The following is a 27,789-nucleotide window of genomic DNA, read 5'->3' on the forward strand; positions in this document are numbered from 1 at the left end:
TGAACTGCACCCTTGGAGTGGTCTCTGTTATTTTTGCTGCTTAGACTTCCACTACACCATAGACTCTCACGAGCACCAACAGTGCCCCGGGCATTGCTCCACCTGTGGGGAGCAGTATCATCATTGCTGCCACTTCATCACCCCGGAGGCCTTACACAGCAGCGGCGGCTTAATAGCCGCATACCACAGGTGGCGTCACGAACACAAACTTTATTCATCAAGCCACATATTGCACTGACACCCACCAGGGCCACGGAGCCGGGCCCAGCCACCACTGACTACCTTCGGACTAGTCCGGCCCGGCACCGGGTGTCCCATTGCCCTGGGGTGGGCGAGTCACTAATCCAGGGCAGGGACTGGGACTGTGGAAGCTGATCCCCAGGACAGGGGCAGACACAGGACTAGACAGGGCCCACCAGAGTGGCAGAAGCAGATGGCTCAACCAGGGCAGAAAGCACAGTCACTGATGTGGCGAGGACTGCCAGGGTGGCTGAGGCTGGAGGCACAGTCACTGGTGTGTTGCGAGGAACACAAGGGTGGCTGAGGCTGGAGGCACAGTCGGGGTGGACAGGCACAGTCTTTGGTGTCACGAGGACCACTGGGATGGCTGAGGCTGGAGGCACAGCCAGAGCGGACAGGCACAGTCTCTGGTGTGGCGAGGACCACCAGGGTAGTTGAGGTTGGAGGCACGACTGAGGTTGACAGGCACAGTCTCTGGTGTGGCAAGGACCACCAGGGTAGTTGAGGCTGGAGGTACAGCCGGGCCGGACAAGCACAGTCTATGGTGTGGCGAGGGCCACCGAGGTGGCTGAGGCTGGAGGCACGGCCGGTCTGGACAAGCACAGTCTCTGGTGTGACCAGGGCCACTGGGGTGGCTGAGGCTGGAGGCACGGCTGGGGCAGATAGGCAAGGAAATAGTACACTGTAAAAAAAGGCACGGTGGACAAGGGGACCTGACAACTAGCTGGCTAGGGCACAGGTACACTAGCTAACTAACCACTTTGATCAGGCACCTCCCCTGGTGGGAGAGAGCCTTATGTACCCAGTGCCTCTCAGCAATAGGCTGAGAGGCACTTCCTGGGAGTGACATGCTGGCCCTTTAATAAAAGGGCAACGGTACGCACATGCCCCAGGAATACTCCCAGATTGACCTGTGCCGCATGCACAGGCCCAAGGAGGAGGAAGCAGAGAGCGTGCACGTGGGGGAGTGAGGAGACGCCAGGACATATGTGAGAGCTGGCCACGGTGGTGAGTAGCGTTCGTCCCTGTGGGAGGAGGAGAGCGGGGAGCACAGGGACGTCAGCGTTACAGTGATCTACAGTCTCTGACAAATGTTCTGTCGCTTTTCCATGTTGTGTAAATAAAAGCTTATAACCTGACTTTAAATTCATCCATTGGTTTTATAAATTACTCTTTTGAAAGCTGAAACCTTCCCAAAATTGGTTTAGGTTCTGAAAATAAAGTTGCTGCACAGTTGAAATATTGATCATTTAATGAACACAGAAAGGTCAGTTTTGGCAAGACAAAGGTTGTGTCGCCCACAGAAAGTAATGTGAAATTCAAACAAATAATTAACTTCTAATACAAAGAAATGTTGCATAACATTGGTGAATGAAGTTGTGGTTCTATTAGAGCCATATTTAATATTTTGTGTGACTTCCATGAGCTTGAAGGACTGCATCTGTGCAGTTCAACAATGATTCACACAATTTATTGATGAAGTCATCAGGAATAGCAAAGATTGCAGTCTTACATGCCTCCCAGAGTTCATCTAGATTCTTTGGTTTTGTCTTCCAAGCTTCCTCTTTCATCCTACCCCAAACATGCTCAGTGATGTTCATGTCTGGTGACTGGGCTGGCCAGTCCTTGAGCACCTTGATCTTCTTTGCCAGGAGGAACTTTGTTGTAGAGATGGATGTATGAGATGGAGCACCATCCTGCTGCAGAATTTGACCCCTTTTATAATTGGGAATGTAAGAGGTAGCTAATACTTCTTGATATTTTAGGCTATTGATATTGCCTTCCACCTTGCAAATGTTTCACACCCCCCCGTACTGAATGTAACCCCAGACCATGATCTTTCCACCACTAAATGTAACTGTTATCTGGATCCATACGGGCTTCAGTAGGTCTCCTGCAGTATTTGCGGCGGCTGTGGTGTAATTCAACTGAAGATTCATCAGAAAAATCCACCTTCTGCCACTTTTCCAGCGTCCATCTGTTTAGCAGGCTGTGGAACTTGGCAAATGCCACACGGTTTCCTAATTGCCTTTTGTTTAGTGCTGGCTTCTGGGCACTGATTCAACCATGGAGACCATTTTGAGAAAAACTGTTCTAGTTGACACAGGCACTTGAGGTGACCAGTCCTGTTGGAGCTCTGCTGCAGTGGAAGAGGGGCTGGCTTTGGATTTTCTAACCAACAAACTTTCCGCATGAACAGTTGTCTTGCGGGGTCTGCCGGAGCTGGGCTTGTCAAAAACATCTCCAGTCTCTTCAAATCTTTTTTTAATTCTTTAATTCTTTGTACTTGATGCTGAGACACATTAAAGGTGCCAGCCACCTCTGCAGTGGATCTGGTCTTCAGCCTCTTGATAATCAAGGCTTTGGACGCAGGGTGGATGTTTGGCATATTGTCAGAGGTCAAGTTGCAGTTCAAGTGAAGGTCTGGGGTGCTGGGTTTCTTTTTATTCACACCCACTAATTAACCGATCATTTAATGAGCACAGGTGAGGATGTAAACTAGGATTGGGTGCATTATATGACAAGGCAACAAAACTTTTGTCTTGCAAAAATCTGACCTTTCTGTGTTCATTATATGATCAATATTTTGCAGCAATTTTATTTTCATAACCTAACCAAATTTGGGAGGGTTTCAGCTTTCAAAAGAGTAATTTATGAAACCAATGGATGAATTTAAAGTCAGGTTATAAGCTTATATTTACATAGCATGGATAAAGCCTGCTTTCACAATATCGTATGCGATTTGCAACGCCCCCATCGTATGTGTGGCACGTTCAATTTGTTGAACGTGCCGCACAAACGATTAACCCCCATCACACGTACTTACCTGTCCATACGACCTCGATGTGGGCGGCTAACATCCACTTCCTGGAGTGGGAGGGACGTTCAGCGTCACATCGACGTCACGCGGCAGCCGGCCAATAGAAGCGGAGGGGCGGAGCTGAGCGGGACGTAAACATCCCGCCCACCTCCTTCCTTCCTCATTACCGGCCGGGAGCCGCAGGACGTAGGTAAGATCTGTTCATCATTCCCGGGGTGTCACACACTGCGATGTGCGCTACCCCGGGTACGATGAACAACCTGACGTGCAATTCTAGAGAAAGGTACGATGTGTATGCGATCAACGTTCTAACGTTCAATCGCAATCGCACGTACCCGTCACACACTGCAATGTACCTTACAATGCCGGATGTGCGTCACTTACGACGTGACCCCGCCAACACATTGTAAGATACATTGCAGCGTGTAAAGCGGGCTTAAGAGACAGAACTTCTGTCAGGGACTGTAGAAGATAGAATCTGACCCAGAGGATAGAGTGTGACACATACATATAATGCTATTCCATAACACCCAGGGAGACACCAGTCGGATTTATAACCATTTATTTATATACATATATTTATATAAGTGATAACCTTCATACAATACAGGTAGTCAACCGTCTCACATATAAGTATGGATAACAAAAATATATATATATATATAGCAGTGCCTCTAGTACAACCAATATCAAAAAAGTTATTGCTGAAAATTATGGAAGGAGCTTAGATGTACCGGAACACGTGAGAGAGGGTCCCCAAAACCTAACTGGCCCCATCATGGACGAAAACTGGTGCAAAGTGGGAGACTGTCCCCCCCCCCCCGGCCACCGATCAGACCACGGCTTACATTTTACAGTTTCTCCAGCTGAAAAAATAGTCTTAATCAGAGCTCGTTGTGGTTGTCTGATCCTATTACTTTGCTGAACGTACAGAAAGACCTTCCACATATCACCTGTCGTATCTGTGGGTGACATATTATCCATTGTCTTTTGGAGGGTGGAGGGTTGTTTCCCTTTATCCAAATGTTATAGGAAAGCCCACTTTTTTCCACCCAGGATTGTCTCCTAATATGCAATACCCATTGATCTCTCTTCTTTGGATTTTCCATGGCATGTGGAGATCTTTTCCATTAAGTACCTTGGAGATTAGTGAGAATCTCTATCCCTTGCCATAAATGTTGAGAATGCCGCTGTTCTCCTGAATCCGGCGTTGTTTTTCTTGTGCTCCTGCGCCTCTCCAGTCCTGAGATATGGCCCCTTCTTTCCTGTATATGAATCCAGTCTTGTTAGCCAAGTGGGCGTAGTCCTCAACTCTTCTCTGTGGGCGTCAACTTTCATACTACGCCCACTTGGATAACAAGACTAGATTCATATACAGGAAAGAAGGGGCTGTATCTCAGGAAGGCAGAGGAGTAGAAACACAAGAAAACCAGCGCCGAACTCTTTAATATATTAGGTTAACCCCCTCCCTAAATATATATTTATAGGGTAGGGGTATAATAATTAGGAAGAACTCGCCCTTAAATTTGCTCACCCCTATTCTCTGGTTCAAATACATTTTATCAACGCCGATACATTATTGAAAACTGAAGAAGCGCAGGTTTGATTTTCACTGCTTATGTGTTTCGCTCACAGAGGATTTTTAGACTGAATGCCAATGTAGCAAACCCTCAGCTGTGATAAGTATCAGATACCGTTTTTAGGATTCTGTATTGAAACGATTTCTTTTTGGGGGGGGAGGGTTTAACAGGCAGCAAGCAGAGTTTTTGCAAATATTTTTGAGTCTGAGAGTCCATGTTTGGTGGTCTCTTCCTTCCCATCTTGGGGTCTGTTTTCTCCCCCAGACATCATTATTAACTCTTTCTGAACCTGTCCTCCCAGCACTCGCTGGCACCCCTTGCACCCACCCGTCCCTCAGGCCTCCAGCGCTCCTCTCTCCATGGTGCTGAAGCGGGATGAATAGTGGTTTTGCAGTGCTGGGTTTCAGGGGAAGCCATAAGGCTCTGGACGGCATGCAGAGGCAACAATCCCCCCGAGTCCTTCCTGTGAATCAGGACCCAAAATCCTCCTTCTATTGGGATTCATCATATGGGTTTGCACTCTGGGTTTTAAGAGTTTTCTCCACATTCTAAAAAGGAAACAAAGGAAAGTTACCAAAACACACTGGTCACATTACACCCACAAGTCACCATGTTGTGAGAAGAGCAGACTCCATGTCACAAGCTCCTCCTTCTTGTATGTGTCTCCCTATGGTGGGAGGGGCAGACTTCATGTCACATAGCTCCTCCCTCCTGTTACCTTGTGGTGGGAGGAGCAGTCTCAATGCCACATAGCTCCACCCTCTTGTATCTGTGACTATGGTGGGAGGAGCAGTCTCCATGTCACATAGCTCCTCCCTCCTGCCTGTGTCACTGTGGGTGTGAGGGGCAGTCTCAATGTCACATAGCTCCTCCCTCTTGTATGTGTCACCCATGGAGGGAGAAGCTCCTCCCTCATTATTGTCATATTGTAGTGGGTGGAGCTGACTCCATATCACATAGCTCCTCCCTCCTGTCACACTGTGGTGGGAGGTGCAGACTCAATGTCACATAGCTCCTCCCTCTTGTCACCCTGGGTGGGTGGGGCAGTCTCAATGTCACATAGCTCCTCCTTCCTGACTGTATCACCCTGGGTGGGAGGGGCAGTCTCAATGTCACATAGCTACTCCCTCCTGTCACCCTGGGTGGGAGGGGCAGTCTCAATGTCACATAGCTCCTCCCTCCTGTCACCCTGGGTGGGAGGGGCAGTCTCAATGTCACATAGCTCCTCCCTCCTGACTGTCACCGTGGGTGGGGCAGTCTCAATGTCACATAGCTCCTCCTTCCTGACTGTAACACCCTGGTGGGAGTAGTCTCAATGTCACATAGCTCCTCCCTCTTGTCAGTGTTACCCTAGGGTGGTGGGAGGAGAACACTCCATGTGACATAGCTCTTCGCTCTTGTGTGTATCACCCTAAGGTGAAAGGATCAGACTCCACATCACCTAGCTCCTCCCTCTTGTCTAGATTACCCTGTGGTGGGAGGGGCAGACTCCTACATAAGTGGGCGTGTTTCACAATGCAACCAATCAGATCTCAAATGTATCGTAGGAAAAAAAAATGAAAGCAGAGTGCAGTAATATGGTGGAGACCGGTCCCGCGTGGGCTGTACTCACCGCAGCGGAGGACTTGGCGCTATGAGCGTAGAGAAGCATCGCTATGTCGTTCTGCCCAGCTTCCAGCGCAATAGACAGAGCCGTGCTCCCATCCTAATACAGAGACAGGCAGCCATTATATTCAGATACATGTGAGGCACAATCATCCATGTATGTGTTAGTGGGGGTCCACCAGGGGGTCCTCCAGGGGGCTAATGACTTACATTATCTGTGAGGGCCACATCGCAGGTAGGAATGGCCAGGAGGAGGCTGACGATGTCCACATGTCCGTGTTCACATGCACACATGAGCGCCGTGGAACCGTCGTGGTCCTGCACGTTGACATCCGCCCCACACTGGAGCAGAGCGCGCACCACGTCTAGGCGCCCGTGACTGACCGCCAGCATCAGAGCTGTCTGTCCTGCCTGAAATAAGCAAATATATAGTATTCAGTACAGTGAATAACCATGACAGGGCAAGAATAGGATCCGTAGGGGGCGATATTCAGCATTTTCTAGGTAATACACGGGAACATTATACTGTAGTGTAGCTGTGAATCCAGCTCTAGGGTGAGACAAACACTTACTAGAAATCTGTGTCTCCTCCCTATCTAAATTATCAATAGGCTGCTGTAATCTGATCTCTGTCAGTTGGCAGCCATCTGTCTTGTTTTGGCCAAAAAGGGGTTTTCACAATTTTTCAGGCTTAGATAAGGAGGGACAGGAGAGGAAGTGGCTCATAAGTGGAGAAAAAAACCTCTGATATAAGTTTTATTACAATATCTGTGCCTGGGAAAGCTGGGTGACAAGTAATATGGCTGCTTTTACATCATGCTTAGGATCTGTCGCCCACTTTGCCCGGATTCCTGTATACACACCTGGCTGGCTCTGCAGTTCACATCTCCGAGGCGCAGCATCTGTGTCACCGTCTCTATGTCTTCGTTGGAGCGTAAAGCTGCCAGAGCTGTGAGCATGAGGGGAGTGAATCCGGCCTTATTCTGTCTGTTCACATCACACAGGCCTGGAGGGAAAGACAGAGGTAAAGGAGGGGTAAGAGAAGGCAGCGCGCAGGGGTTGACGTTCACAATGATATTTGGAATTAGAGGAAGTATTGGAGCAGATGGTTTGCAAAGTGACATTTAATGGGGTGACGTATGAGGATAATTAAAGGGAAAACATTGATATCATGATAGAAACTTAAAATAAATGCGTCCAATTTAATGTGGAAGTCCTGTAAAGTATAGCAGATCCCAGGGTTTTCTTGCTAGTCAGTGCTCATCATACAGCAAATTAATTATTATAGCTGCAAATTAAGCTCTGGGGTGAGTTTCCTGCTATTATTTACTGTACTAAACAGTAGTGAGTAGTGTATCTGTGAGTCCAGCTCTGGGTGAGTTTCATCCCTAGTAAGTGCTCACTATACAGCATTACTGAGTAGTGTATCTGTGAATCCAGCTCTGGTGTGAATTTCATCCCTAGTAAGTGTTCATTATACAGCATTACTGAGTAGTGTATCTGTGAATCCAGCTCTGGGTGAGTTTCATCCCTAGTAAGTGCTCATTATACAGCATTACTGAGTAGTGTATCTGTGAATCCAGCTCTGGTGTGAGTTTCATCCCTAGTAAGTGTTCATTATACATTCATACTGAGTAGTGTATCTGTGAATCCAGCTCTGGTGTGTTTCATCCCTAGTAAGTGCTCATTATACAGCATTACTGAGTAGTGTATCTGTGAATCCAGCTCTGGGTGAGTTTCATCCCTAGTAAGTGCTCATTATACAGCATTACTGAGTAGTGTATCTGTGAATCCAGCTCTGGGTGAGTTTCATCCCTAGTAAGTGTTCATTATACAGCATCACTGAGTAGTGTATCTGTGAATCCAGCTCTGGGTGAGTTTCATCCCTAGTAAGTGCTCACTATACAGCATTACTGAGTAGTGTATCTGTGAATCCAGCTCTGGGTGAGTTTCATCCCTAGTAAGTGCTCACTATACAGCATTACTGAGTAGTGTATCTGTGAATCCAGCTCTGGTGTGAGTTTCATCCCTAGTAAGTGCTCATTATACAGCATTACTGAGTAGTGTATCTGTGAATCCAGCTCTGGGTGAGTTTCATCCCTAGTAAGTGTTCATTATACAGCATTACTGAGTAGTATATCTGTGAATCCAGCTCTGGTGTGAGTTTCATCCCTAGTAAGTGCTCATTATACAGCATTACTGAGTAGTGTATCTGTGAATCCAGCTCTGGGTGAGTTTCATCCCTAGTAAGTGCTCATTATACAGCATTACTGAGTAGTGTATCTGTGAATCCAGCTCTGGTGTGAGTTACATCCCTAGTAAGTGTTCATTATACATTCATACTGAGTAGTGTATCTGTGAATCCAGCGCTGGGTGAGTTTCATCCCTAGTAAGTGTTCATTATACAGCATTACTGAGTAGTGTATCTGTGAATCCAGCTCTGGGTGAGTTTCATCCCTAGTAAGTGCTCATTATACAGCATTACTGAGTAGTGTATCTGTGAATCCAGCTCTGGTGTGAGTTACATCCCTAGTAAGTGTTCATTATACAGCATCACTGAGTAGTGTATCTGTGAATCCAGCGCTGGGTGAGTTTCATCCCTAGTAAGTGTTCATTATACAGCATTACTGAGTAGTGTATCTGTGAATCCAGCTCTGGGTGAGTTTCATCCCTAGTAAGTGTTCATTATACAGCATTACTGAGTAGTGTATCTGTGAATCCAGCTCTGGGTGAGTTTCATCCCTAGTAAGTGTTCATTATACATTCATACTGAGTAGTGTATCTGTGAATCCAGCTCTGGGTGAGTTTCATCCCTAGTAAGTGTTCATTATACAGCATCACTGAGTAGTGTATCTGTGAATCCAGCTCTGGTGTGAGTTTCATCCCTAGTAAGTGCTCATTATGCAGCATTACTGAGTAGTGTATCTGTGAATCCAGCTCTGGGTGAGTTTCATCCCTAGTAAGTGTTCATTATACAGCATTACTGAGTATTGTATCTGTGAATCCAGCTCTGGGTGAGTTTCATCCCTAGTAAGTGTTCATTACACACTAGAAGGTGGCCGTATTCTAACGTATCGGGTAGTTTAGAATGTGTATGTAGGTTAGCAGATTGAATAATAATATAATGAGTAAGTCTTGCATAATGATGGTTCATTTTTTGCTTGTTGGTCTCCTCCTGTGCAGCATGCATCGGCGTGTTTGACAGTGCGAGACCAACGATCTGAATGGGCAGGGAGCCGGGGTAAGCTAGTAACCATGGTACACATCGGGTAACTATGCAAAGCGGTTTCCATAGTTACCCGATGTGTACGCTGGTTAACAGCGTACGCCGGCTCCGGAACACGTGTGCCGAGAGCCGGGGTAAGCCAGTAACCATGTTACACGTTGGGTAACTAAGCAAAGCGGTTTCTATAGTTACCCGATGTGTACCATGGTTACCATCCTACGCCGGCTCCGGCACACATGTGCCGGGAGCCGGGGTAAGCTAGTGGTTTCACACATCCAGCTTTTCTCAACTTTGTCGGATCCGGCGCGCTGCCGTAGGCTGGTTTCAGACATCCGTGTTTTAGGTATGTGTGACATCCATTTTTAACACGGATGTCACACGTACCCATGTTATTCTATGATGTGCCTCACACGTCCGTGTTTGCACACGGACCGTGTGACTTTTCATGACCCCACACGCACACACGCAGGCATCTCCGGCAGCACGGATGTCACATGGATCGCACACTGATGTGATCCGTGCGACATCAGTGTAAAACATATCGGAGAAAATATGGTTTTTTTTAATAAAAATATTTTCTATATTTACTTTTCTCCGGCTCTGCTGCCTCCCGCTCCTTATCAACGGTAATTATACTCACTGAATATTCAGTGCCCTGTGGAGCAGCGCTGGGGACTTCAGTGCCGGGGACCGCATCGCTGGGTGAGTGTACAGCAGAGTGTGTGTGTGTGTACATGCATGTGCACTATGTGTGTATGCGCTCGGTGTATCCATGTGTGTCTGGTATGTGTGTGTGTGTGTGTCTGTCTGTCTGCTATTTGTGTGTGCTCAGTGTGTGTGTGCTCAGTGTGTGTGTGTGTGTACATGCATGTGCGCTATGTGTGTATGCGCGCGGTGTATCCATGTGTGTCTGCTATGTGTGTATATGTGCTCAGTGTGTGTGTGTGTGTGTATACATGCATGTGCGCTGTGTGTATGTGGTCGGTGTATCCATGTGTGTCTGCTATGTGTGTGTGTGTATACATGCATGTGCGCTGTGTGTATGTGCTCGGTATATCCATGTGTGTCTGCTATGTGTGTGTGTGTGTGTGTGTGTCTGTCTGTCTGCTATGTGTGTGTGCTCAGTGTGTGTGTGCTCAGTGTGTATATGTGCTCAGTGTGTGTGTGCTCAGTGTGTGTGTGTGTGTACATGCATGTGCGCTATGTGTGTATGCGCGCGGTGTATCCATGTGTGTCTGCTATGTGTGTATATGTGCTCAGTGTGTGTGTGTGTGTGTATACATGCATGTGCGCTATGTGTCTATGTGCTCGGTGTATCCATGTGTGTCTGCTGTGTGTGTGTGTACATGCATGTGCGCTATGTGTGTATACGCTCGGTGTATCCATGCGTGTCTGCTGTGTGTGTATATGTGCTCAGTGTGTGTGTGTGTGTGTGTATATGTGCTCAGTGTGTGTGTGTGTGTATGTTGATAGGCAGTCAGGAGCGGGAGGCAGCAGAGCCGGAGAAAGCAGGTAAATATGAAAAATATTTTTATTTCACAGACCCGTGTTTTCTACGGTACCTGTCACACGCATGCAAACACGGATGTCACATGTATGACCATAACCATGCGTGTGACTGGTACCTGATTAAACACGGACGTCTGAAAGCAGCCATACACTGTGTACAGTGCAGTGGCCGAACCGCAACTTCCTGGTCACATGCTCCGGTCACATGACAACACGTGATCGGAGCTTGTCGCGGGCCACTGTAGTGTACACAGTGCACAGGAACGCGCCGGATCCGACAAAGTGGAGAAAAGGTAAGTAACTATTCAAAGCGACAGTGCTAACGTGTGCCGGGAGCCGGGATAAGCTAGTAACCATGTTACACATCGGGTAACTAAGGAAAGTGGTTTCTATAGTTACCCAATGTGTACCATGATTACCAGCCTACGCCGCCTCCGGCACACGTGTTCCGGGAGCCGGGGTAAGTTAGTGGTTTCACACATCCGGCTTGCCGGTATGGGCTTCCAGGGGTGCAGCAGTCAGCTGGGAGTCAGGGCCCCGTGTGGGTTCGGGGAATGCGTGCGGGGGGCGGGGCCAGGGCGAGCGTCCAATGTGTGAGGGGGCGGGGCCTGTGCGATCGGCCAATCTGTGCGGGGGGCGGAGCCGAGGCGAGGTGAGCCAATGCGACGGTTGTCACTGTAACAACATAATTTTGGAGCAAGACAGACAGACAGAATAAGGCAATTATATATATAGATTAGTACTGACAAGTGTAGCTGTGAGTCCAGCTCTGGGGTGAGTTCCTGCTTGTAAGTGTTCATTATACATTAATACTGAGCAGTGTAGCTGTGAATCCAGCTCTGGGATGAGTGTCCTGCTAGTGACTGTTCATTATACAGCATTACTAAGCAGTGTAGCTGTGAATCCAGCTCTGGGATGAGTTTCCTGATAGTAGATGTTCAATTCCTCTACAATGCCCTGCAGATATCATTACAATGTGTCTGCTGAAAACAACAGACTGTCCAAGTAATGGGTTCTCCAGAGTAAAAGCAGGTTAAGTACCGTGCCAGGCACATGGAAGGGGTTGGTATATTTCTCTAGACGCTGTTCTGGCTGCAGTATTTGATGGGCACTTCACTGACTGGCATGTTTGCATACGCACTGTTTTGGCAATCTCTAGTGTATAGGCAGATAATAACGCCGTATCTTTACAACCATATGGCGGATTTAAAAAACAAAACAAACCCGGAGTCTCGGGTAAGCAGCGGGAGTAAAATGGGAGCAAAAACTGCCCACTTTCAAGGCTTTTACCGTCTTCCCTTACCTTTCTCTGGTGTTTTAACTATTTATTGTAAGGTGGCCCTATACAACCACCAACCCAATAAGCAATATGTGATCTTACCGGTATCTAGGAGCTGCCGGACCACAGTGAAGTTAGACTGGGACACGGCATAGTGGACCGCGGTGTTCCCTTTAGAGTCGGCCATGTTTACGATGACTTCCAGGAGACGTGGAGACATAGCACGGAAGACGTTTAAGTGATGGCGGATGATGGCGGGATCTACCTCCTTCTGTCTGAAGATTTTCATCCATTCCTTCATAATAGCTTCATGTGCTGCTGCCTGAACACATCACACATGCAGAAAACGTGTTCATATGTTATTGGTAACCTGCGGATCTCCATCTGGCATCATACTTTTCCTATCATCCTTACCTTCTTTTCTGTCACCCTTACCTCCTTCTTTCCTATCGCCCTTACCTTCTGTTTTCCTATTGCTCTTACTTTCTTTTTTTCCTACCACCCTTACCTTCTTTTTTCCTACCACCATTACCTTCTTTTTTTCTTACCACCATTACCTTCTTTCGTCCTATCATCCTTACCTTCTTTTTTTCCTACCACCCTTACCTTCTTTTTTTCCTACCACCCTTACCTTCTTTTTTTCCTACCACCCTTACTGTTACAGGGAGCTGTCTGATAAAACCTAAAGGAGTATCAGACAGTCAGGGTCCACCGTGCAAAGACTCTGCTGCAGACTATGGCAGAGTGCAATACCTCTGTTAAACTCACAGAGGAATATAATTAGTAAATAAGGCAATTCCTCCCTTACTTGGAGGGTGTGTAGTATGGTCTCTGTTAATAATCACAGAGACAAAGGCAGTGAGTGTGAAATGGCACCTACCTAGGTCCGTTCCTCTAGTGGTGCCAGGAGACGGACAGCAGCGTAAGCCGTACAAAGCTCCTACCTGCGTTCGCTCCACTAGTGTGCGAGGACACGAACCACTAGATATGGCACCTGCCTAGGTCCGCTCTTCTAGTGGTGCAAAAGAGACGGACAGCAGCATAAGCCGCACAAAGCTCCTACCTCTGTTCGCTCCCATAGTGTGCGAGGATACGAACAACTGCCAGACGCAGTATAAGGAACGTTATCCTAGCGGCATCGTCCACCTACGAGTAGAATCACAAGGCCCAGCCAGACCATGTGCCTCAGGCACCTGCCTATGTCCGCTCCATAAGAGGTAAGGATACGGACTGCAGCCGAAGCTGTAAGGTATAAGAACGCTACCCTGCCGGTAGCGCTCACCTAGCATAGACAGAGAGATGCCTAGAGGGACGTGCACAGAGCGTCTACTCTCATGCATGAACCAAGAGGACTGAGCGCCATGCGGCGTGCGTCAGGGTCTTATATAGACTCTGTGCCTCATCCAAGATGGAGGACACCAGAGCCAATCCGCTGCCAGAACGACAGGAATGACGTCACGCTGGCCTATCACCGAGCAAAGCGTCACAAGCACATGACCAGCGACCAATCGGCATAGAAGGTGTCAGAGACATGTGACCACGTCACAAGCACATGACCAGCGGCCAATCGGCATAGAAGGTGTCAGAGACATGTGACCTCGTGTCAGCGATGATGTCACCCGCACATGTGCAATGGCTCCAAGATAGGACTTAGTCTCCAGCGCTTGCACATGTGCAGTAGCAAGAAATCTGGACATAGTCTCCAGTGCTCGCAGATGTGCAGTAGCAAGAAATCTGGACATAGACTCCAGTGCCACAGCAACCGTAACACTTACCTTCTTTTTTTCCTACCACCCTTACCTTTTTTTTTTCCTATCACTCTTACTTTCTTTTTTCCTACCACCCTTACCTTCTTTTTTTCCTATCACTCTTACTTTCTTTTTTCCTACCACCCTTACCTTCTTTTTTTCCTACCACCCTTACCTTCTTTTTTTCCTATCACCCTTCCCTTCTTTTTTTCCTTCTACCCTTACCTTCTTTTTTTTCCAACCACCCTTACCTTCTTTTTTTCCTATCACCCTTACCTTCTCTTCTTCTGTAAGAGAAGTAGGATCATCCAGATACTTCTGTACAGCCACGCAGCCCGAGATCAGAACGTTACTGAGCTCCACCCTGCGTCAAGACATAATGGAGACGAAGATGGAGGACTGAAAGGGACACAGCAAATAGGACAAACTTAAGGCCACTTTACACACAGAGATAAATCTTTGGCAGATCTGTGGTTGCAGTGAAATCATGGACATATTGTTCCATTTGTACACATCCACAAACCTGGCACTGATTGACCACAATTTCACTGCAACCACAGATCTATCGCAGATTTATCTCTGTGTGTGACAGGGCCTTTATCCCTATTGATCTTTCGCTCTGCCTGATCGTAATAGGAGGTCACCAAATCTACAATTAGGGCTAGTAAACAGATCTAAATTAGCGTTACCTCGGGAAGGGACTAGTAGGGGATGAGCTGCTCGCCGGGGTCTCTGGGGCTGGAGGCTTCTCCGCATCTTTTGGCTGGCTGCTGGTTGGAAGTGGTATTTGTACATCAGTCTGGGCCGCACTAAGCCCCTCACTGGCTTCATGATATTCACTCTCCGTACTTTCACTGTCAGACGGATTCTCCATAGTTCCAGAATCTTCTGATGACGCCGCATCCATTCTACAAGAGGTATAAAAGTTAATATGTACCCTCAAAGTCATTCTCCTTTAATATCATCATAAAAGGTACAAACTCCTATATCTGATACAGAGCTGCAAGTCCATTGCACAGGTATAGATATGCTATTGCCTGCTGCCGCCACCAGAGGGAGCTCACTGCATACTGTGCACATAGTATTGATTCAATGGAATCTGCTCAGTAAACTAGCATGCTCCCTCTAGTGGAAACTGCAGGTGACTGCATGACCAACATCAAGTTAAAGGACTTTGTCCACATCTTGGGACTTTTTTTCTTCTCTTAAATACATGTATTTGGAGCTAAATATAATGTTTGCAATTGCCTTCTATAACCTCTGTCTATTACTGGCTGCTGAATGAGCTATTTGATAGACTATCAGTGAGCTCATTCTGATGGTGCTTCAGGATGTTTGTAGCGCTGTTATTGTCCCTATAGGTGAAAAACCCCTTTAAGAAATGGATTGGCACAGACCTTTGATCCTATTACAGTTAAAAAGAAAAAATCTATGGAACCCGATGATCTTCTAATCATGACATTATTGGATAACGGATTAAAGAAATTGCACTGTAATAATGTCCAAATGGCGAGTTGCTGACCTCGACCACTGCAGACGGGCCACATATACTCTGTTACTTACTCTCCATTGACCCCAGAGAACTGAGATTTTGCGTCCTGTTCATCCTGAGCGATTCCTTTCCCCGAAAATTCTGAAAAATTATGAAACAGAAAAGCCAAAATCTTCAGTCCCGCCACAGAAATAAATTCCCATTTTGGCCACTAGATGGCAGTGTCACACAATGATCCCTCCAGGGGGTGGTGCGGCCGCCCTGGAGAGGTAGATATTCCATATTAAGGGCAGGGGGCAGTAGATATGTTATAAAAGGGTGCTTTATCTATTAGGGGCATGTGCTTCTACAATGGGGGATATGACTGCACTTGGGAGCACAAGTATATTTGCAGCAGAATCTTGTGTGTGAGAGCCTGATTCTAATGATGTGTCACATAATGAGCTGTATGATACAGTTTCAATACAATCAGTGTTTTATCAGCAGGAGATTATCATTGCCGACTAGCTGTCCTCCAAACCTTGATTAGTCAGATGAGCCGCATAGGCCCCGGCTGGTTTTTCTAACTGTGTTTTTCAGATATACAAGGCTGCATAAGACAGCCAGACTTAGATTCATGGTGCCCGTGGTCTGAGCAGCATAAATAATATGACAGGATCCCTTTAAGAAACAACCAGCCAAGGTTAGCCGTAAAGATCACCAAGATGGACCATATTCTAATTTCATTCTATTCATAGATAACGAGATGAATCCTTCTAGACGTTACAGTGGTAAAGACTTCTTGACCCGTTACCTGTGCTATCTTGTTTCCTGGGTGCGGAACCACCCACTGTCACATCAACTCTTTGAATGTTCTGGTCGACAGTAAGACATGGAGATGGCTCTTCTTTTTGATTGTCTGACTCAAGCTCTGAGGGCAGAGAAGCAATAGTGTCGATATCATAAAGTATAAAGTAGGGGGTCTACATGCATCAGGGAAAAGAGGTCTCTCGGGAGGGAATGGCTTAGCTAGAGAGAGGGAATGGCTTTGCTAGACAGAGGGCATGGTTTTAGACAGAGGCCCCCCAACTTTTTTGACCTTGAGAGCCACATCTAGCTCTGAAAGAGGGTCACCAGCCACATCCAGCTCCCGCCCCCCTCACAGTAGTGACAACAGAGCCGCCTTTACTGGTTTAATGATAGCCACAGCTTTTCCACAGAAATCTCACTGAGGCTGTATACCAAGATCCAGGGGTTCCTACCTTACCCCCATTCAGATCTGCTCTTCTATGTGGGACTACTCTCAAAAGTCTCTATCTGGAGACCTGCTCTTCATAGCTGTTTGCCAGATCTGGTCCTCATGCACTTATCTGTAAAACAGCCGCGAGCCACACATCTTGTGCCAGAGAGCCATAGCTTGGGGAACCCCTGGCTTACGATGTGAAGAAAAAAAACTGGTCTAAAAGTTGGCCAACCAATTGGCACACCTGCAACACTTTTTTGGTGCCCTTAGAGTGGTCACTCTCATGCTCCTGAACCATAGGTTGGGGACCCCTAGCTTAAGATGTGCAGCAAAAGTTGGTTTAAAAGTTGGCCAGCCAATTGTTTTACCTACGACACTTTTTTGGTGTCCTTAGAGAGGTCACTACCACAGTCCACCACTCACCTTTCTTCTCCTCACTGTTTTGCCCAGTGATGCTGATCTTCTTGACCAAATGGACATGGACGGGAGGTCCGGTTGAAGTAAAAAGTGGTTTATCCATCACTTCCCGGCTCTTGAATACTCTCTCCTCTTCTTCCCTAGTTTTTATTATGGCTACTCCTCTACCTTCCAGATCTCGTGACCTCTGAGGTTGAACTCCAGGTCCAACTTCAGTGCTGGAGACAACTTCACTTCCTCTTTCCACCCTTGCAACTTTCACCGCATCGGCTCTCACATCTTCTTTCTTTTCTCTCTTTAACGTGTCATCACCTCTGATCGAGGCCCGCTCAGCCTCCTCTAGCTTGCGGTTGGCATTTTGAACCTCGGTCACTGCCCGATTGAGCTGCCGTTCCAATACTGCTACTTTGGCCGATAATGCCTGGACTAAAAGCTTTTGTTTGTCCACCTCTAGCTGTCTAGATGGACCATGAGGGATGAAGTCAACTTCTCTCACCCAAACGCCAACACTACAGAATTTCTTTGTGGGTATCCCATTGGAAGCCAAGCACTCTTTCTTGACTTCTGTTCCCGAATGGTCCTTTCGCTCTCCCGACTCTTTCTTGTCTTCTCCTTCAGTTCCTTCATCACATGCTTTCTTCTCCTCTCCAGCTCCAACTTCGTTTCTTCCATCCTTCAACTCTTCTTCTGGAATTTCGATGTACAGTTCTCCCCTGGTCCTGCTTTTAGTGATTCCTCCCGGGTGTCCTAAGTATTTCTGGCTCTTGAGTTGGACGCTGAGCTGACGTTTTTCCTCCTGGAGCACCGAAATTTTCACTTGAAGAACTGGGATCATCTTAACTTGCTCTTCCAGTTGACGTAATCTCTTCAAGGCTACGGCCATTTGTTCCCGTACATGCTGAAGGTGGACCGGAGTTGGAGACACTGGTGTAGACATCCCAGAACTCAGCGGAGTAAAAGAGGACAGCTGCTGACAGGATGATGAGGAGGGAAGACGAGAGAGTGATGGAGTCGAAATGGAACTGGTGGACCGGCATCCGAGACTGACTGGCCGAGATTGTCCAGCTTCCAACTTCTTGCTGGCGTCAAGCAATGTCTTCTCAACCCTGGGATTGAAGCTGCTTGAAGTTTGAGATCCACTCCTAACTTCATACGCCGGGTAAAAGCTTCTGCCACAATAGGAGTAAGAAGAATGACGACTGCAAAACAAGACCCAAAAATGAGATCCTGATCATCATAAGAGGAGACTCAACCTTTATCTATATGTATGAGCAGTACCTGTCATTGCTGGCATTGGAGCAGAGAGATTCAGTAGATGTCCACCATGATCCAGTATAACCGGGGCCTCGAGGTAACGATCCAAACCGAGGTCTGCGGCTGACCGGCACGCGTTTAATGGTGTGCCCTTTTTCTATATCATCAACATATTTTAGAAAGTCTAGGTCCAGTCGGTATCCATATGGTGTCTCCACAGAATATGGGGCTTCAGGCTCCTTCATGGCAGAAAAAGTATTTGGGACAGATTTACCTGGAAAATGAAAATTGAGGTAAATTATATTGTTACCGCAGTTATCTTTCTGTACATATGGGGCAGTATTATAGTAGGTATATTCTTGTACATAGGGGCAGTATTATAGTAGTTATATTATTGTACATAAGGAGCAGTGTTATAGTAGTTCTATTCTTATACATAGGGGCAGTATTATAGTAGGTATATTCTTGTACATAGGGGCAGTATTATAGTAGTTCTATTCTTGTACATAGGGGCAGTATGATAGTAGTTCTATTCTTGTACATAGGGGCAGTATTATAGTAGTTATATTCTTGTACACAGGGGTCAGTATTATAGTAGTTAAATTCTTGTATATAGGGGGCAGTATTATAGTAGTTATATTCTTGTACATAGGGGCAGTATTATAGTAGTTATATTCTTGTACATAGGAGCAGTATTATAGTAGTTATATTCTTGTACATAGGGGCAGTATTATAGTAGTTATATTCTTGTACATAGGGGCAGTATTATAGTAGTTATATTCTTGTACATAGGGGGCAGTATTATAGTAGTTATATTCTTGTACATAGGGGGCAGTATTATAGTAGTTATATTCTTGTACATAGGGGGCAGTATTATAGTAGTTATATTCTTGTACATAGGGGCAGTATTATAGTAGTTATATTCTTGTACATAGGGGCAGTATTATAGTAGTTATATTGTTGTACATAGGGGCAGTATTATAGTAGTTATATTCTTGCACATAGGGGGCAGTATTATAGTAGTTATATTCTTGTACATAGGGGGCAGTATTATAGTAGTTATATTCTTGTACATAGGGGCAGTATTATAGTAGTTATATTCTTGTATATAGGGGCAATATTATAGTAGTTATATTCTTGTACATAGGGGGCAGTATTATAGTAGTTATATTCTTGTACACAGGATTCCTGCAGAAAACATATAAACACTCGTAGAAACACCAGTAATAGATGAATAAGTATCCCCATTATTATGAAGTATTACTAACTGAATAACTTTACTATGGAATTATTATCTGATAATACATAACGGACTAAACAGGTACCTGGAAAGTGGGACTCCATGTGTAGAACTTGTGCCATCATGTCTGTAGTTGCTTGTGTTAAGCAGAAATGTGCAGGTTGTGCTGTAGTGTTGTGCTCTGTAAGAGGGAGAACAGCAGAGAAAGGGCACATTTAAATTCACAGATATAGCATTTTGCCACTCATAAATTAGGGTGATAGTCAGGTGGGAGGAGCTTAGTGATATGGAGTTTTCCCCTCTCACCACAGAGTGATGCAATCAGGTGGGAGGAGCTATGTGTTGTGGGGTCTACTCCTACCAGTGTGACAGTCAGGTGGGAGGAGCCATGTGATGTGGCATTTGCTCTTCTTACCACAGGGTGACACAGCCAAGAGGTGCTTAGTGACATGTATTCTTTCCATCCCAGCACAGGGTGACAGATGGGAGGGAGGACATTATAAATTTACCATGATAGCCAATCAGATGACTGGTTTCATTTCCTGTCCTGTAAAAGGCCTGTATCTGGTTGCCATGAGTACCGCCTCCTGGTTTCCAGGCTTTGTTTACATACAGGCCCCTGTGCCTCACACTATGTGGCTGCTTCCTCTCATGATCTCCGGCAGTATCTCGTCCTCATGTGCTCAGTGTCACACGGTCTGTACACGCTCCATCACGAGTTCTCTGTAATCAGCCTCTGACACACACGTCTCTGCCCCGTCCTCCTGTCTATATACATGGCTGCCTCCTCTTCCTCATGCTCATATTCATGCATGGCTGTTTCCACCTGTGCCCCATATACAGAGTAATCCCCAGCTCTCACATTATATATCCCGTATCACTTTTTTCTTGTGTGTCGCCCCCGTGGGTGGAGCCGAGCTGCTCGGATCCGGGTTCGCTGTGGCACGAGGGTCTCCGGACCCGGAGTCGTGCGACAACTCAAATGAAAGGGGGTATTCACAGGGGAGTTGATATATAGTTCGTGACGCCACCCGTGGTGTACAGTAATTTTGGAGTACCGTCGCTGCCGATGAGAGTACCCGGGGTGATGGAGTGGGGCAGCAAGGTGTCGTAGCCCTCCACGGGTAGGGGGATGCCCCGGGACTCGGTGAGGGGGGAATGCTGTAGGATGCAGGGGTCACTTTCGTACTCACTCAGTCAATAAGTGGACACTGACAACCGGGTAAACCAACTCTCTGGGTGCTGCTGCCGCTGAGGGGAGCTCGTCCGGGTCCTGTCCCCAATGGTGTTGCCTGGTGATCCGTGACCTGCCTCCTGGCACTCAGTTTGACTTCAACGTGGTGGCCCAGTAGTGTGGAACTTGCTGGGCCCCGCTCCCCACTATGGCTAGGTGTGGGAGCTTGCTCTCAGGACTCACACTTGGGATTTTCTGGACCGTTTTGGATTGGAAAGTCCTATCCCCATCGTTGCGCTAATGCCCCAATTTTGGAGCGGGTGGGAACAGATCATAAAGGCTCCGTTCTCCTCAGGTGAATTGTTGGGTTGCCTGAAGCTACTCCCCAACCTAGGGTCCGTGTACCCTGTCGTGCCTTCGGACCCAGACCGGTGATAGTGCTCGGCTGCCGGCTTTCCTCCTCGACAGGCACCTTGCCACAATCCCCTGCGATCAGGGGTCCAACTCCTCTAGGCTTAGACCACCGTCTGCAACCTAGACAGCTTCTCTAGGAGCCACCTCTCCTGACCTTCTCTCACTCTCTCTCCCTACTCACAACTCACTACACTCCTCACCTCCCTCTCCCGACCCCCCCAGGTGGACGACTCTATTCCACTCAAGCCGTCCACTGCTGTGCCTGGTGGGTGTGGTGCAGGGTGTATCTAGGATTTGATTTGCTGTTGGAGGCAACACCATTTAGCTAGGGACCCAGAACCATGAGGGACTTGGAATACCACGCAGAAGGACAGTTTGCGCAATACCCTGTGATGACCTGATAGTCCAGGGGCGTCACATTTGTTTTCTCCTCATTTCTCAACTTTTTTTCTCTTTCTTGTACAGTCTCTTTGTTCCCGTCGTCCTCTTCTCTATTGACGGTCTTTGTTCCTTCCCTCTCAGTGGACGGTCTCTTTGTTCCTGCCCTCTCAGTGGACGGTCTCTTTCTTCCTTCCCTCTCAGTGGACGGTCTCTTTGATCCTTCCCTCTCAGCGTACGGTCTCTGTTTTCCTGCCCTCTCAGTGGACGGTCTCTTGTTCCTGCCTTCTCAGTGGACGGTCTCTTTTTTTATTACTGCCCTCTCAGTCAGTGGACGGTCTCTTTGTTCCTGCCCTCTCAGTGGACGGTCTCTTTGTTCCTACCCTCTCAGTGGACAGTCTCTTTGTGATGCCCCTGGACTATCAGGTCATCACAGGGTACTGCACACTCTTTATCTTTAGTGCAGTATTCAAATTCCTCATGGTTCTGGGTCCCCATCTTTTAGTGTTGCCTCCAACAGCAAATCAAATCCTAGATACACCCTGCACCACACCCACCAGACACACCAGTGGGCGGCTTGAGCGGAATAGGGTCACCCACCTAGGGGTCAGGAAGGGGGGCGAGGAGTGAAGTGAAGTGGAGAAATGAAGTGGAGAAGTAACAAGGTGAAGGAGGTTGGGAGTAGTGGCTCCCAGGAGAAGCTTACTAGGTTGCAGACTGTGGTCTGGACCTGGAGGAGTCAGACCCCCGGTCGCAGGGGATTGAGACTAGGAGCCTGGGACCTGTCAAAGAGGACGGTCAGCAGCCTGGTCCTATCACCGGTCCGGTACTGAAGTCATCGAGGGGTACACAGACCCTAGGTCGGGGAGAAGCTTCAGGAAACCCGGCAATTAGCCTGAGGAGAACAGGGCCTTCATGGACTGTTCCCACTAGCTCCAGAATCGGGGCACTAGTGCAACGAGGGGGATAGGGCCTTCCATACAAGCGGCCCACTAAAATTCCGAGTGTGAGCCCTGAGAGCAGGCTCCCACACTTAGCCACAGTGGGGAGCGAGGCCCAGCAAGTTTCAGACTACTGGGCCACTACGGTGAATTTAAACTTTGTGCCAGGAGGCAGGTCACGGATCACCAGGCAGCACTGCAGGGGACGGGACCCGGACAAACTCCCCTTGAGAGGCAGCGGCATCCATAGACTTGGTTTACCCGGTTGTCAGCATCTGCTTATTGACTGAGTGAGTACCTGAGTGATTTCCCCTTCACGGCACCTAGTAGCACCATCCAGATTCCCGAGGCCTACCCCTACCCGTGGAGGGCAATGACACCTTGCTGCCCCCTTCCATCACCCCGGGTACTCCCAACGGCAGTGGCAGTACCCCCAGTTACCACACACCATGGGTGGCATCACTAACTATAACTCCACTGTAAATATCCCCCATTTACTTTAGAGTGTGGCCCCTAAGCCCCCGGGTCCGGAGACCCTCGAGCCACGAACGGACACTACCCCGGGAACCGAGCGGTTTGATCCACTGCTGGGGCGGCACATCTTTGTTTCTGCCCTCTCAGTGGATGGTCTCTTTATTCCTTCCCTCTCTGTGGACGGTCTCTTTCTTCCTTCCCTCTCAGTGGACGGTCTCTTTCTTCCTTCCCTCTCAGTGGTCGATCTTTGTTCCTGCCCTCTCAGTGGACGGTCTCTTTGTTCCTGCCCTCTCAGTGGACGGTCTCTTTGTTCCTGCCCTCTCAGTGGACGGTCTCTCTGTTACTTTCCCCTCAGTGGACGGTCTCTTTGTTCCTGCCCTCTCAGTGGACGGTCTCTTTGTTCCTGCCCTCTCAGTGGATGGTCTCTTTGTTCCTACCCTCAGTGGACGGTCTCTTTGTTCCTACCCTCTCAGTGGATGGTCTCTTTGTTCCTGCCCTCTCAGTGGACGGTCTCTTTGTTCCTGCCCTCTCAGTGGATGGTCTCTTTGTTCCTGCCCTGTAAGTGGACGGTCTCTTTGTTCCTGCCCTCTCAGTGGATGGTCTCTTTGTTCCTGCCCTCTCAGTGGATGGTCTCTTTGTTCCTGCCCTTTCAGTGGATGGTCTCTTTGTTCCTGCCCTCTCAGTGAATGGTCTCTTCATTCCTGTCCTTTCTGTGGATGGTCTCTTCATTCCTGTCCTTTCTGTGGATGGTCTCTTCATTCCTGTGCACAATCTTCATACCTGCACACACCCTCTTCATCTCTGCGCACACACTTGCTTCATCCCTGTCCACACTCTCTTCACTCCAGCACTCACTTTTTTTCACTTCAGCATGCACTCATTTCACAGACCCTAGTTACTCCTGCGCATGCTCCTCAGTCCTGCACACGGTCCTCACTCCTGCGCACGGTCCTCACTCCTGCGCACGGTCCTCACTTCTGCACTCGCTCCTCCTCACTCCTACACTCGCTCCTCACTCCTGCGCTCGCTCCTCACACCTGCGCACTCTCCTCACTCCTGCGCACGCCCCTCACTCCTGAGCACGCCCCTCACTCCTGAGCACGCCCCTCACTCCTGCGCACGCCCCTCACTCCTGCGCACGCCCCTCACTCCTGCGCACGCCCCTCACTCATGCTCTCATGTCTTTCCCCTTTACCCCGGTGCTATTCTGTTAATTAAGCTTCCCATTTGTTACCTACATTCCCCACTTATTAAATGTCTTCTCCTCCCCACCCCCTCCTCATTCCTTATCCTTTTTCCACTTTTATCCGTCTCTTCTTTCCTGTTTCTCGCTTTCCTTTTCTTCTCCTACCCCCCAGTTTCCTCTTCTTTGCTCCCCCGTCCTTCATCCTCTCCTTAGCCCCCTTCATGCTGCTCTGCTCTTGCAGACACACACTTATTGTGTCTTGCCTGTCCCTGTCACAGCAGTTCCCCAGATCGCAGTGACAGCAGGCTCTCTGTTTTCTAGCTCCAAGCCACAACATCCCGCACTGTGGGCAGCTGGAGCATGGCCCCCTCCCCGCATTGTTCCTTATTTCCTTAAAGGGACGATTCTGGATTCAATAAAACGGAGCCATACTGGGGCTGACACAGTCAAGGAGACGCTGCAGTGTACAAACTTTTTATATTTTATGTACAAAACTATAATTTCCTCCTCTTCTCTCTGTGCACTCTGCTATTCCTTTATAGTCTATATACCTGGAGCTCTATCACAATCTTCTTTTCCTGTCTAGACTATACACAGAGCTCTGTTAATACCTCCTTATCTTACCATTCTATGCTCTGCTATACCTGTATCATTAATACACATAGAGGTCTGTCACTATCTCCTCATCTCTTCTGTCTGTGCTATGCTTTTCCTATGTAGTCTATACACACAATGCTCTGTCACTAGCTCCTCATCTTATCTCTGCGCACTCTTCCATTTTTTTATAGTCGATATACCTGGAGCTCTGTCACTACCTCCTCATCCTACCTTTGTGTGCTCTGCTATACCTGTATCTTCCATACACATAGAGCTCTGTTACTATGTCCTCATCTCTTCATTCTCTGCTATGCTTTTCCTATGTAGTCTATACACATAGAGCTCTGTCACTAGCTCCTCATCTAATCTCTGTGCACTCTTCTATTCCTTTATTAGTCTAAATACCTAGAGTTCTGTCTATAGCTCCTTATCTTATCTCTGTCCACTCTTCTATTCCTTTATATTCTATATAACTGGAGTTCTGTCACTAGCTCCTCATCTTATCTCTGTGCACTCTTCTATTCCTTTATAATCTATATAACTAGAGCTCTATCACTAGCTCCTCATCTCTGTGTGCACTTCTATTCCTTTATTAGTATAAATACCTGGAGTTCTGTAACTAGCTCCTCATCTTATCTCTGTGCACTCTTCTATTCCTTTATAGTCTATAGAACTAGAGCTCTGTCACTAGCTCCTCATCTTATCTCTGTGCACTCCCCAATTCATTTATAGTCTATATAACTGGAGGTCTGTCACTAGCTTCTCATCTTATCTCTGTGCACTCTTCTATTCCTTTATAGTCTATAAAACTAGAGCTCTGTCACTAGCTCCTCATCTTATCTCTGTGCACTCCTCAATTCATTTATAGTCTATATAACTGGAGGTCTGTCACTAGCTTCTCATCTTATCTCTGTGCACTCTTCTATTACTTTATAGTCTATATAACTAGAGCTCTGTCACTAGCTCCTCATCTTATCTCTGTGCACTCCTCAATTCATTTATAGTCTATATAATGTCACGGCCGGGCGGTCGGGCAGACCCAGGAGGTGGATCCACTGGACCGAACTCTAAGATGGAGGTAGGGAGTCCGGCAGCTGAAGCACTGAAGGGCAGCAGGATAGTCCGTGCAAGTGAAGACAGCGGAGGAGTCCCTGGGACCACGGAGTCACAGAAGGTAGTCTTGGTGACGTAGCTCAGGTTCGGAGGCCGAGATGATATCAGGCGGAGTCCGGAACCTCTGGAGCAAGATGACGGGTCACCGCAGGGATCCGAGATGGCAGGTGCTGTCGGATGGCAGACGGACAGCGTGCGGGGTTCGGGATACGGCAGACTGGATGGCGAGGCAGGTACGGCTCTACAAAGAGAGATAGGTGAGTACAGGCACATAAACACCAGGAGACCTGACTCCTAGCTCAGGGAACACGAAGATCAGGCCCCGCCCCCTTGGACAAGAACCCCCTTTATACCCTGAACCTGACTAACCTCATTTCCTGTTACTGGACGCTGGCCCTTTAAGAAAGGGTCAGTGACCGCGCGCGTGCCCTAATGCGCATGCGCGCGGCCCGGGTGCCAGAAGCCAGGGAAGGAGGCTGCGAGGAGGACGCAGGAGAGCCGGCCAGGGCCTGGGAAGATGTCGGACGCCGGGATCGGCGACCAGAGGACCTATGGAGGACGGGCACCGGAGGCTGGGACGAGGGGAGCGTGGCAGGTGAGCCGGGGAGCGGGGCTGAGGACCCGGGGAGGGGAGCCGAGGACCCGGGGAGCGTGACAGTACCCCCCCCCCCACGCCCCCCTCCCCGCAACCGGGACAAGAAGGCACGGATAAGAGGAGTGCCTACGTTCTCCCTGGGCTCCCAGGACCTATCCTCAGGACCATACCCTTCCCAGTCCACCAGGAAGAACTGCCGACCTCGTACGGTCTTCATGGCCACGATATCCCTTACCGCATAGATGTCATCATCGGCAATAGGTGGAGGAGCTGGACTGGCAGCAGCGGAGAAGGGACCAAGGACCACCGGCTTGAGCAGGGAGACGTGGAACGAGTTGGGTATCCTCATCGTGGCCGGGAGCTGCAGCTTGTAGGAGACCTCATTGATCCTGGTGAGGACTTTAAACGGCCCAATGTAGCGAGGACCCAGCTTGTATGAAGGTATCTTCAGGCGGACGTACTGGGAAGAAAGCCAGACGAGGTCTCCAGGAGAGAAACACGGAGGATCCAGGCGTTTCTTGTCTGCGTGTCTCTTCATCCGCAGGGAAGCACGTCCTAGAGACACCTTGACAGAGTCCCAAATGGTGGCAAAGTCACGGGCTACTGTATCTGCAGCAGGGACATCCGAAGAGGGGGAGACAGGCAATGGGATGGAAGGCTGAAGTCCGTAAACAACATGGAAGGGAGAGCTGGAGGACGACTCACTGATGTGGTGGTTGTGGGAGAATTCAGCCCAAGGTAGAAGAGCGGACCAGTCGTCGTGATGGGCGTTAACATAGTGACGTAGAAATGAGGTCAAGATTTGATTGACCCTCTCTACTTGGCCATTAGACTGAGGATGGTATGCCGATGAAAAGTCCAGAGTCACTCCCAGATGGTTACAGAGAGCCCTCCAGAAGCGGGAGGTGAACTGAGTTCCTCTGTCTGATACGATGTGTAATGGAAAGCCATGCAAGCGGAAGATGTGTTGTATAAAAGCGTCCGCGAGTTCCTGAGCAGAGGGCAGTCCAGCCATAGGAACGAAATGGGCCATTTTTGAGAACCGGTCCACCACGACCCATATGACTGTGTGCCCGGATGACAATGGCAAGTCCGTAATAAAGTCCATTGCTATGTGTTGCCACGGAATCGAAGGTATCGGCAGAGGCAGAAGGCGGCCATGTGGGAGGTGTTTGGGCGTCTTGTTTCTGGCACAAGAGGAGCAGGCAGAGACAAAGGCGGCGACGTCCGTGCGAAGAGATGGCCACCAGTAATGGCGTACAATTGCACCCCATGTTCTCTTCT

At 48.3% G+C, this 27,789-nt stretch overlaps 1 protein-coding gene across 1 annotated transcript in view; it reads right to left on the reverse strand.

Annotated features, from left to right (window-relative positions):
* Nucleotides 1-3,612: 3,612 nt before the first annotated feature.
* KANK2 (KN motif and ankyrin repeat domains 2) overlaps nucleotides 3,613-27,789 on the reverse strand; it is a 98,668-nt gene continuing 74,491 nt past the window's right edge. Inside the window, exons 3-14 of the mRNA XM_075346534.1 lie at nucleotides 19,719-19,814; nucleotides 18,418-18,667; nucleotides 17,146-18,338; nucleotides 16,294-16,410; nucleotides 15,572-15,641; nucleotides 14,698-14,916; nucleotides 14,285-14,372; nucleotides 12,363-12,582; nucleotides 7,110-7,252; nucleotides 6,457-6,657; nucleotides 6,254-6,346; nucleotides 3,613-5,189 (exon numbers count right to left, since the gene is read on the reverse strand). Of these exons, the coding sequence (XP_075202649.1) occupies nucleotides 5,133-5,189; nucleotides 6,254-6,346; nucleotides 6,457-6,657; nucleotides 7,110-7,252; nucleotides 12,363-12,582; nucleotides 14,285-14,372; nucleotides 14,698-14,916; nucleotides 15,572-15,641; nucleotides 16,294-16,410; nucleotides 17,146-18,338; nucleotides 18,418-18,667; nucleotides 19,719-19,758 (2,691 nt within the window). The 5' untranslated portion in view covers nucleotides 19,759-19,814 and the 3' untranslated portion in view covers nucleotides 3,613-5,132. The remainder of the gene's footprint in view (nucleotides 5,190-6,253; nucleotides 6,347-6,456; nucleotides 6,658-7,109; nucleotides 7,253-12,362; nucleotides 12,583-14,284; nucleotides 14,373-14,697; nucleotides 14,917-15,571; nucleotides 15,642-16,293; nucleotides 16,411-17,145; nucleotides 18,339-18,417; nucleotides 18,668-19,718; nucleotides 19,815-27,789) is intronic.

This window comes from Anomaloglossus baeobatrachus, chromosome 4, assembly GCF_048569485.1.
Source record: "Anomaloglossus baeobatrachus isolate aAnoBae1 chromosome 4, aAnoBae1.hap1, whole genome shotgun sequence".
NCBI classification, from domain to species: domain Eukaryota; kingdom Metazoa; phylum Chordata; class Amphibia; order Anura; family Aromobatidae; genus Anomaloglossus; species Anomaloglossus baeobatrachus.